General features: G+C 33.7%; 1 protein-coding gene across 6 annotated transcripts in view; it reads right to left on the reverse strand.

The window, feature by feature from the left end:
- EPHA7 (EPH receptor A7) overlaps positions 1–12,538 on the reverse strand; it is a 214,466-nt gene that overhangs the window by 130,736 nt on the left and 71,192 nt on the right. For all 6 annotated transcript variants that reach the window (XM_016431189.2, XM_056818602.1, XM_016431188.2 and 3 more), the window contains exons 4-5: positions 3,561–3,716; positions 1,725–2,060 (exon numbers count right to left, since the gene is read on the reverse strand). In XM_016431189.2, coding sequence (XP_016286675.1) covers positions 1,725–2,060; positions 3,561–3,716 — 492 coding nt within the window. The remainder of the gene's footprint in view (positions 1–1,724; positions 2,061–3,560; positions 3,717–12,538) is intronic.

Genomic DNA, 12,538 nt, shown 5'->3' on the forward strand with positions numbered 1-12,538 from the left:
GATACAATGAAAGACCAAGTCAGAAAATTGTAGTAAAACTTCCAGTTATTTTACTTGCTAACTAGAAGAGAAACTAGACAACAATAATTAAAAACAAAAAGAGATTCCCCCAAAAGTTCCTGTTTTGGGGTAAATTAGAAGCCTTACCTCATAATCTATGGGGTATTTAAAAAAAACAATGTTGCAAGGGTAGGACAAATCAGAGACTAAACAAGAAGTGTAATCAATTGATTTGAATTCAGATAATTAAATAATTTAAGGTTACAATATTAGAGAAATAACTCTATTTCAAGTATATATGTTTAAATCTTTCAAAGCTGTAGGATAGCATTGTTGAAAAACCAAATTAGTCCATGGACATCGATCTAAGTTATTCTTAAACATAGGATTCTACTAATTTTATCTAAGGAGTAAAAATTTCACTTTAAATGGATATTAGCTAAAATGAGAATGTTTTAAGCATATATTTATCTACACATGCATATTTATAAATATAAAATTTATGGAATATGCATGTTTCTACATATGAATTAAATTACCTATTTCTTGGGACCAATTATTAAAATGTTAAGAAATTCCTATTGTCATAATTTTAGATATATATATTTATATACCAGGTGAACTTATTTAATGTCTGAATTATTACATTTTTTAAGTAGAGAATAATATTTAAAATAAGGAATCGAATAGTTTAAAAAGTAAGAATAAGATCTGCCCAGTTTCTATTCTAAAACTTTAATTCGAACAATAAAAACTATATATTTCTTAAATGGGATTAAAATGGAGAAAATACCTGTCAAAATGCCAGAACCTATCCATGACATTAGTTATATTAGATATTTCTTTAATATGGTAGTTTTGCCTTTAAAATGAGTATACATCATTTATGTACACCTGGAAAAGCATTATAATGATACACTAATCCTAAGGCCAAACCAGTTCCCAAGGTTTAAAAGTGATAGGCCTACTAAATGGGTGAAACAGACAATTTCTAACATCTATTCTATGGTTTGACCTTTTTCAAAGTGTATTTGCCACCATGAGACATGACTGGCAGGGGCAGCTAAAAAGCAAGGCATGATGTGTTAGAAATTAAAGAGCAAGTTTGTGCCCTTAAGAACAAAGACACCAATATGACATTCCTATATTTGTGGAACTTTTTTCTCAACTGATCTCAGAGTTTTGCCAAGTTCCAATCCTGTCCCTAGTGGGGTAGCTAATCAAACAGTGAAAATTTCTCAATGCAGCAGTGTAGAACTGGCAAATGATATTAACTGGCAAATACATATTAATTGTTGTAGGGAACCATCATGGCTAACCACTATCTTAGGTAGCATTGAATGAGATAATGCAACCACTCTTGATTTTGCAGAATAAAATGCAGCTAATTGAAATCCATTAAAACCCTCTCAAGATTAATTGTAGTTATTTACTCTATTTTCCTTTCCAGCTCAACTGTTCACCAGTTCTGCTTGAATAAAGGAAACACATGGTTTGAGTTTCATTTCCTTTTCTTTCTCCTTCACACTTTTTGGTGGACATGATCATGAGATAGGAAATGACCAGAAAAGCATCAGGAGTAAAAAAAAAAATTAAAGATCTTGTTTAACTATCAAATCCAAATAACCAGTTCATGTATAACTATGTTGCAGACTGACTTTGTTCAAAGGAAACAATTATGGAGGCACCTCACATGATAAGTCACAACCATCACAAAAACCTACCTGCTTGACCAGTGGTGATACTGACAGCAGCAAAAAGCCTCTGGGAACGGCTTAGGTCTGAAACTCCATTGACAGCTTCAACTTCAAAGGTGTAATTGGCATGAGCTAACAAGTCCATGACAGTAACATAGTTATCAGCTAATCCAGTTTGCTGGGGCATGTACCCAATGTTACTACCACAGGGTACACATTCACCTTGTTCCCAACTGCACCGTTTACACAAAACTCGGTAGGTGACATCGTTTCTTCCTCCGTTGTCAGCAGGAGGACTCCACTCCAAGCTCACTGTGGTTTGGTTGATGTTGAAAATGAGGTTCTGTGGTGCAGATGGAGGTCCTTAGAAAAAGAAAGAAAAAAATATAAACAATGCAGGGCATTGAGCTAGTGGTTTAATTACTGAAGAACAAACTAGTTGAAATGCTTTCCTTCACATAAACATTTCATTACATTTACTACTGAAGCTTCATAAAAAAAAAAAACCTCCTTAAATTCACTTGGCAAGAAGTTTCATTTTCCATTTAATATATAAAGACTGAAGGAGGATAACAACTGTCTTTGTATTTATTGCCACTGACTTTAGCTATTTTTCTTTCATGCAATTAAATAAGATCAGTTAATGTACCTCAAAAGTTGAATTGTGAAGCTATTTTTCATTTTCCCCCTTTTCAGGCAGGTAGCACAGAATGCATTTATTCATTCTTGATATGCTCTGGTGTGATTTGTAGTAGTATTAAGGATCAGCTTTGGGATTTTTGACTCTCGAAATTTCATTAATTGAAGGACCGATCTTTCTAGATTGTTCTTTTTAGTGATGGAATTTTAATCCAGCATCCATTACTTTTTAATCAGACTTCAAATCCATACAAGTTTCTCATCAGTTTTTCATTTTATTCATTTTTGTAATATATTCTGTTAGATACATGTGCAAAACCTGTTTAAAAACCCTGCTTAGATTCACCTAGAAACAATTAAGTATTTATCCAATATAGTACTTTAACCCTCAGCTGAAGTCCTATGACTCTGGTTTACCCTGAGTTCCATAAATATGTGATTGGACGATAAGCCCTGGAAAGTCTCAATAATTATAATAACAACAATAACAAAAAAAAACACAACCAGAAGCAACACAACAATAATAGCAGCTAACATTTTTATAGGTTTTTTAGATTTACAAAGTGTTTTACTGATGTTATCTCATTTAATCCTCATCTCCAAACCCCATGAAATACTGCTATCATTGTCCATCTTTTATAGATGTGTTAACTGACACTGAGAGATAAAGTGACTTGTCCAGGATCACACAGCTAAACGGGAGTCTAAGACTAGATTATAACTTGGACTTCTGGATACCAAGAGTGTACCTCATCTAGAGTTACCACATTGCTGCCACCATTGCATAGCTAAAAGGCAAAGACTTCCCAATGTGGGTACAGAAATATGACTGTCTTATCTAAATTTCCAGAGGCTAATCACCAAAATCTTAGAGACTAGGTGATAGTCTCTTCAGTACAAGGCAATGCAAAAGACTCCATTTAGTCTGGGAGGATCATAATCTAAATTGGTAGAGACATTATGCATAATAATAAAATTACAAGTCTTATAAAGAATGGCTAGAAATAGTGGTTTAGACAAAGTTACATCATAGCAGAATGAACAATATATGCTAGATAATTTCAGATTTTACATACTCTATGTCTATTAGCCTAATTCCACCTTTTCATATAAATTATTTAAAATATGTTTATAGTTCCAATTTTAATGAAAACACTATCAATAAGTGAGGCAGGCTGGTTAAACAATAAGTACATTTGCCTTTCCATGATTGTGTCCACTCACTTGTGCAAGCAACATATGGTGGATCAGAAATAGCTCTGTAATACCCATCTTCACAGTCACATCGCGAAGAGCCTTCTTTGTCAGAAAAACTGTGTGTTGGGCAGCGAGAACATTGAAGATCTTGGGAAGAAGACTTGTAGAACCCACGACCACAAGCTAGAGAAGAAAAACACAATGAAAAGGTAAATAAAAGAGCAAGAAAAATTATTTAAGTGACACTTCATACATGTGTAATATAATGAAAAGCAAGCACACATGTAAACATTATCCCTTTATGCTGAATTATTCTTTTCCATGCTTGCTAGGAACCTGATTTCATAGTAATAGTTGTAAAATGCAGACATACAAGCAGCACCACTGCATAGGCAGCTGGCATTAGTAAGTCCTGAGTCTTGATCCTAAAAAATGAACATAGAATATAAGTTGCTCATGCTCAATATCACCAAACATGTCTCCATTTACAGGTCTACACAAACACTCTGCGGGGCAGCTCAGTGGCTCATTGGATTGAGAGCCAGGTTTAGAGATGAGAGGTTCTAGGTTTAAATCTGGCCTCAGACACTTCCCAGTTGTGTGACCCTGAGCAAGTCACTTATCCCCCATTGCCCAGCCTTTACCATTCTTCTGCCTTGGAACCAATATATAGTATTGATTCTAAGGTGGAAGATGAGGGTTTAAGGGAAAAAAAAGAAAATGTTATTAATATCCAATTAAAGTTTTCTTTTCACTTTAGTAAACTATAAATCATAATTTTAATCAGTTCAAGCCATATATTTTCAAGTCAGTTTTCTCCTAAATTAATCTTCTTCACTAAGCCTAATGAAATGCCATGAATAGAAGATGGCTTCTTCATTAGAAACAAAGGGATGTCATCTAATATAAACAGATTATGACCCCATTTCACCAATGAAGAAAAAGGTTAAGGGAGCACACATGCTAATATAGCAACTGCTGTCGCTCAGAAGCACCCAAGAGCACAGTATTTCTTGGGAAATTCCCAATGAAATTTCAACATTTTTAATTGCTGTACCTCAATGAAATCTGCCAGTAAATCAAATAATTGGGATAAACCAATGCCCATTTATACATTTTTGTGTGCTTAAATTTTCTTTAATCATTTCTTTTTGTGGGGATGCTTCCCCAAATCTCACCTATACAGGTGGGCAGGTCCCCAAAAGTTAACTGCCCACTGCTCTCTGGGTTGTTGAAGGAGAAGCCAGATTTCTAGGATTTCTAGTATTGTCATTCACAAGCCACTACTGGCATGCTTCCTATTTCAGTCAGAAAACAATTAGCATATTAATAAAGTAGATTTGCAAAGGTGGTATATAATAAGAAGAATTGACACCCCCCCCCCAAAGCAGAGGGCACACTGTCTCAATTATAGTTGGATACATTAGAGAATGACCTCTTAACTGAAGAGATTATTTCTGGCCAATGGGTAAAAACTTATCTCCTGGTTACTGGAATTCCTTTCTTGAGACTATCACTAACATTCTTCTCCAGTGTACAAGCCATTTCCATTCTCTGCTGGCTATCTTTCTATATCTGTTTCGGTCAATGTTTATCTATAATTGTTCTTCAGATTGTTTTCCTTCTCTTGGTTCAATGTATTGTGTCTGCTGCTTGTCCAGTCTTTCCAATGACATGGTGAAGAAGAGTGAAAACACAGATTGTATCACTCCTTCTTGTCTGACCCCTTCTGCTACAGGTACAAGAGTTTGAAACCCCAAGGTGCGCCGAATCTTGTAGTCTTCTATATCACCTGATTGCTTTCCTGCTGGACTGTCTTCTGTTGAAATATCTCTATCCCCTAGAAACATAGTTAACTTGTTGACTTAGCTAATCAGTTATTCTCTTCTTCCTTCTCTAGTGCTGGGGGAAGGAGGTGAGGCAAACAGCTGGAAACTTAAAATCTAACAAAAATTAATAAAATAAAATAAATTCAGTAACTACTGGAGCATGTATAGGAGACTGTGTATGTGTGTATATGTATATGTGCATGTATTCCCTTTTGATCCAAATAAATTATTACTTCAAGAAGAGATCCTGAGGCATTTAAAACTACATCATGTCCTTTTACTGATTACATTATCTTAATTGTGGTAGGGATGTGGAAGGAAAACAAGAAAACATGCTTTTAAGTGGCTACTATGTGCCAGGTACTAGGATATTAATTTACAAATATGATCCCATTTGATACGCATAATAACCTTAGGTGGTCGATGCTATCTTATTATCCCCATTTTACACTTGAAGAAACCATGCTGCACAGGGTCACACAGCTAAGAAGTATCTGAGTCTGGATTGCAGCTTAGGTTTTCATGACTCTAGGTCCAGCTCTCTATCCATTGTGCTACCTGACTGTTGCGACCTAGCTGTGTGGAACAATTCTATTATCCTTAGAATTTAAAATATAATAAAGATAAATTTTTAAAAGATTAAAAAATAAACTACAACTAATGTGTCTTCAGAAAATTCTGGAAAAATGTTTGCTCTGGAAACAAATTCAAAAAGGACTTGTTCCCTGGGATGTCTATTCCTAAGATAACAAATTTTCCAAGTATTAGGATTCTGGTATGAGTATTGTGGCATTTCTATTACCAAAAATTTATTAAGCACACATAAGTTAAAACTAATTGTATTAGACACATCAATGTAAGTCACAGTCTTTTACTCTTCTATTTAGATGTGATCTTTCAGGAGAAAGCTGTGTAATCTTATGCTTGAAATTTAAATTCTAGGACTTCCTGGATACTTAGCACATATCAGATAATAATAGTAATTATTCTGGACCAGATCTGTGGTTTTATTAGTATGAACTTCATAGAAATCTTTCTTTGCCGATGTGGGTGGCATGTAAGCTGCAAGTAAGTGTTGTAAAAAATTGCTTGGGAAAGAGAGGTTAAATTATTTGCCCAGGTTACAACAGAGTTAGTGACTGAGACAGGTCTTGCAACCAGGTCTTTTGTGACTGGGGCCAGCTCTATAACCACTCTGAGGCTATGATTCTAAGGATGTTGATGTAGAAGAGGAAGAAGTTTAGATAGGCATATCATGCTGTTTTCCATTTCAAATCTCACATTTGGCATCTTTCCTTCCTGAGGGGGGCTTTAACAGAGATAAATACTACACTGTCAGAAATGAAAGTAAACTACAAACAGAAATAAATATATACTGAAATACTTAACATGTTATATTCAATTATTGAATTTACTATTTAAAAACAGCCTGATGACCACAAAATGCTTTCCTATTTTTGATTAATTTCCCAGGTTTCTACAATGATAAAGAAATTAATGGTAAAATACATTAGTCCTCAATTTGGAGTATTTTTGAGAGCAGAGAGCAGCACAATAGGAAAAGAAGTTCACTGTGGGTCTAATCCAGTGATAGCAAACCTTTAAATACTGAGTGCCCAAACCGCAACCTTCATGCCACATGTGAGCCCCTGCCTTACCCCAATTAGAAGAGGGAGGAAGTGCTCCCATTGGACTGCTGGGCAGAGGGCCAAATGATGACAGAAATGTCCTCAGGCATGTGTGGAGAAGGGGAAAGGAGTATACTTCTCCAGCATGTTCTGGCATGTCTGCCATAGGTTCACCAACATAGCTAGTTTATCTTATTTAGGAGTTATTATAAATCAGTGGTATAGAGAGGCAGTAAAGATTTATTAAAGAAGTAACAAAACAAAAATATAAATTCCTTAAAAATGCTTCTTAAGACATGAATTTCAAGGCTTAATGAAATTCCAGTTTTTTGGTTTTTTTAAGGCATACATTTCATATTAGAGTTCAGAGGTTCCAAATGCCTGTCTGTATAAGTTGAAGTCCTTTCTTGTTGTAAATTCTATAGGCAGACAATTAGAACATGTCTTATGTCAATCTATCTCTAGTATTTTCAGTTCTAATGAGGGACCTATGCTTTGATATTTAATAACTATTCTTTTATCTTGAAGATTTCATAAAATAAAAAGCAATAGTAGAATTCTACATTATCACCTAATGATATTAAGAAGGCTTTCTGATTATTTCAGGGTAATAGTAACAGGAAGCTAATAGATTCTAAATAATAAAAGAGTTCTGCAGATTATATGACTATAAAATATATATTGAATGCATACTCTCTTGATATACAGTCTTAAGAGTTCATAAAGTAATAAAATATAACATTACTTCAGATCCAGGAATGAAAAACCTACAGATTTACAGTTTTATAATACAAGATTTTAAAGATACAGTATAGAGGGCAGCAACCCACACAACTAATATTGCAGACATACAATCCATTGGCTCTAATCATTCTCCCTAATAACCTGTGGCTTGGGCCCCCATTAAATCTATCAAGAAATAGGTACTCATAAATTTGCCCAACCCAATTTGACTGAACTGCTAACCTTGGTCTGCTCAATCAGTATTGATACATATGTGACTATAATGTTAATAAAAAGTTATATAGTTATCATGAAACAGGAAAAAGAAAGTCAGTTGTTACTCTTTCTATAATATTGTTGTAAAAGCTAACAAATTGCATTCAATTTTTTTTTCTTTTAACACTCACTTCCTTGTAGATAATGATGAAAATAAAATTTGGAAACCCTTTTCCTAAAGCTTGTGAAAATGAGATCAATACATGATAATTATCAATTCTTATTGACTGGTGACATATGATTATAAATTAAGTCTACTGGAAAAGTTTTTTTTTTAATTTTAGAGCTAAAAGGAACCATAAAGATCACCTAGTTAAACACCCTTTCATTCTATAGATGAGTAAACTGAGGGCAAAGAGACTATTTGCCCAAGATCACTCAGGAAGATAATGACAGTCAAGATTCAAACCCAGGGATCCTGACTACCAGGCCAGCATATTACAAGTTCTCTTCCCCAAATGTTATATAGTGTTAGATTTTATAAATTCTATTGAAAGAATGCTTTTATTTGTTAAGATTGGAGTTGTTGAAGAGAAAAACCAGTGGAAATAGCCTGAAGGTAATGAGGGAGTCAGGGTTGCATAAATGAGGATAACCAGGGACAAGGAGAGAGATCTGAAGACTGAGTATGGGCTCCCCAAAGATTTTTAAAAACAATAAAGCCAACTTCTTTTCTCATTATAGTCAGCTAATTTTCCAGGAAGTACTATGAGAAATATTGAACTTAATAGTCTTCTATTGCTATCAACACATATGCATCCTTGTATAGAAGGACAACATGTATAATTCATCCAAAACAAACTTTCTAGGAAGTATGCAAGTATAGTTCCATGATAACCTGTTTATCCTTTTTGTCCCAGATTTCTTCAATAGTTGTTAGCTGCCTAGAACCAAACTTTAATAAGAAGAGCATGTGCAATGTTGGAAAGTCAATGTTACAATAAGAAACATACTATTTTAATTTCCTGCCTTTTGAAGATTTTAGGGGTTTTTTTAAATTAAACTTTCTATTAACAAGTATAATAATGAAGCAGTGTGATAATTGAAGATTCTGTTGAATATATACATACATACATACATGTAATCTGACTATAAAAAACTTGGAAAGATCTTATGTATATAATATCTTGCCTATAATATGAGTGGCAATGTTTTATAATATTAAGACAGAGCCCTGAGTTTGATTCTTTCTTCTTTTCTTTCAATCCCTGGGGCCTTAATGAATAAAACAACATAAAATCATTAACCTATGGTCAGGAGCTATAATCTTGTCAGATTTCATAAACTAAGCAAGCTTGGGACTGGTCAGTACTTGAATGGGGAACTCTAACGAAAAAGGGAATCTGTGAAACACATGTACCTTTGGTAAAATAGACAGGGATTGTTTATCTACCATGAAAAATTTTAAGTTTGTTCTCATTTTTACACATTTTCCATCATTTAAAAAATCTAAAGTTTTATCTTTTCTAAATGTTTTATGTGGAAACATGCTATTTGTAAATAGCTAAGTTAATTCAAATTATATATGGGATTTAAACACTGGAAGGTCAGAAAAAAATTACCACAAAGTATCCCAAATAATGCAAAAAAGCATTATTTGCAAATTAATATTGGTTTGTTTAATGTCATTCATGATATTGAAAACTAAGGTATTCAAATATTTATAATTTGCATGTAACTAAATCACTAAAATGCTCTGTGCATTCTTCAATGGTTTTATCTTGAATAGTCTATATTTCTTGATGGTTTGGAGGGGAAATGATTTAGGGAAATTGAAATTGAAAACATCTGCAGTAGAACCATGAGTTTGGTTAGTTCTAAACAAAAGATTTTGTTGAATAGTCCTCTTCCAATAAGAATTGCATAGAAGCCAACTCCCTTTTCTCTTCTCTCACCTAGATTATTCCTCTTCCCTCTGGTATATAGACTCCCCAAACTGACTATTCCTAAATCAACATATTCATCTGGAAGTAAATAAGCCTGCTTGGTCCTATAGTTAATCAAGTCATAAAGCATTTATTAAATGCTGTGTTCCAGGCTTGGTTTACCCTAGCTCAGTTCTACTTTGAGTCAAAATTGAGTACTCAGTCACCTCCACAGTGTCACAGATCACACCCTAGATGTTTCAGCTCTTCTTTTCAAGATGCACAGGAATTCCAAGAGATGCAGCAATAAACATGTAACAATAGGCAAGTTAATTAAATGAAGTAAAAAGAAATGGCATTTAAGTTAGTTGATTTGGTGGTAAGATGTTTTTGTTGTTTTTTTATATAAGAATTTTTTGAAGATTCCTCCACTAACATAACTTCAATTTTGAGTAAGATATTCTAAGGTCATATTTCATGAAAACATTAATTCCTTCTGGTGCATGTATGTGTGACATATAGACAGATAAAACACACATTACTGTATTGGATGAGATCTTAGACAGATTTAACTTTATTATGTATAAGAAGGATCTCTGATTTCATTTGATCTTCTGATTTTCATATTAAGGGACTTCCTAAAAGTAGAATTCAGCCTCAACTTAGCAGAGAAGTCCTAAGAAGCTGTCCAAGGCATGGACCATAAATGACTTATTGAGGGTTTTACAGATATTGTCAATAATGGGAATTGAACTCAAGTCTTCCAGATCTTAATGCCAGTACTCTGCCTTACACTCAGCCATGCTGCTCCTGTGTAGAGATTTTTTTTGTCAGAATATTTTCCCTGGGATAAAGTTTGTTTCCTGTTTAGAAAGATGAAATGTAGTTATATTTTTCTAATTTTAGTCTTTTAATGACTTTTTAAAATGATTACTTCATCAAACAGCAATTCTTATGAAAGATAGACTGTCATCATAAAAAAGTGAGTTAGCATACTGCTTTCTGGAATTTATGATCCCAACTGAGTGAATTCTAAGGAAGATGTGGCCTAATTGTGTGACAGACCTGTTAACATTAAGTTTCCCGGGTGGATTGCTACATGTAAGAAATAATTATACTTTTGGGGTATTTGTGATTTTTTTACCCTAATTATTAAATAAGTTTAGAGTTCTTTCCCTTTCTCCTATCAAAACTCTTTTTTGAAGCAATAACTGGTTTTCTTTTCTCCTTTCTACACACCCACCTCTGCCCTTTGATTTTTCTGAACACCACAACACAACTAAACCAAGTTTCCTTAACTCTCATTCCATTTCCATACCTATGATTTTAAGCACAATCCAATTCTACCTTTACTCTAGAAAATATGAATGTGTGTATCTCTATGTGAAGTATGAGCCTTAGCAGATGTTTCCTGGCTGAAGTTATGCAGCTGCAAAGAGTTTATTAATTATAAAGTATAAATGGGTTGTTCTGTAATTGAAACTCTCTGGATTTTCATACGTTTTAGAATTTACATACATCCATAGTCAGGGATTCTAATGAAAGCTATTATATTATTTATTGCAGATGGGCATTTTACCTAATGTGCAGGAAAGCCAAGCTGTCTCCATAGGAGCTTTCAAATATTTGTGTCATATTAATGTCTATGATTCTATAATGTAAGGCGGAAAGCACAGCTTGCAGAAACTGTACTCCCACTGCTCATACTGCTGACCTCATCTAGGATGGACAGGTCCAGATTCTTTATTTTAATCCTATTGACAGTACCTCAGTGGGAATAATTACAAAAGTCAGCCTCAAATCCAGACCTCCTGTCACTGATATACTATGATTTTTCACATTGAAAGTGAACAGCAGGCAGGGAAGATGAAAACAACATGGTGTAATGATTATATTAAGATTTGTCAGGGACCTCGTATATTAACCTACTTAAAAACTTGTGACAGTTTAGAAAAAGACGCATGTGAAATATAAAATTTGTGATCACAGGTGCTGGATATTATGAAAAGAAAATTTTAAGACAGAAGGAAAGTTCTTTCAGCACACTAAGATTATATGTATGGAAATAAAAGCATATATAAGCATCCATATAAAAATATGTAAACGGGTACAAGTACAGGTTTCCATGTCATTTTATTCAAACAAAAATCATTATTCTTAATTATTGCCAAGTACATGAATGACATTAAATGTAAAAATCAGTAATTAGTATTTTGAGAAGGAATTACAAATTATGAGGTTCAAGGAAACAAAAGTCAGACCATTTGCAACAGCATGTTCTCTCATCAACACTGTCTGTACAGACTCCTGGTGCTGTTATAAACTTGAGCATTAGTGAAAGGAGTCTTTTGGAGTTGGTAAAGGAAAGTACCATTAACTTTTAGGTATTTTTACACACAGTGGTTGAAAAAATAAACACAGTCTAATAACTCTATAATTAGGATTGCACCACTAAGGAAAAGAAAAAGCAAAATCCTCAGACCAACTATCCTTTTACTCAAATAATTCACATCTGTTTATCAGAGATAAATGAGATATAATAAATATTGTTTTGTCAGACAGATCATATTATTAGACCTTCTATGGCTCCTCGTGTATGCATTTTCTATTTTATAAAGATATATCAAATTATGGCATATTTGTAATTAACACTGATCAATGTCTAGACATAAAACATGTTTATT

The sequence above is a fragment of the Monodelphis domestica genome, chromosome 2 (genome assembly GCF_027887165.1).
Source record: "Monodelphis domestica isolate mMonDom1 chromosome 2, mMonDom1.pri, whole genome shotgun sequence".
Lineage (NCBI taxonomy): Eukaryota > Metazoa > Chordata > Mammalia > Didelphimorphia > Didelphidae > Monodelphis > Monodelphis domestica.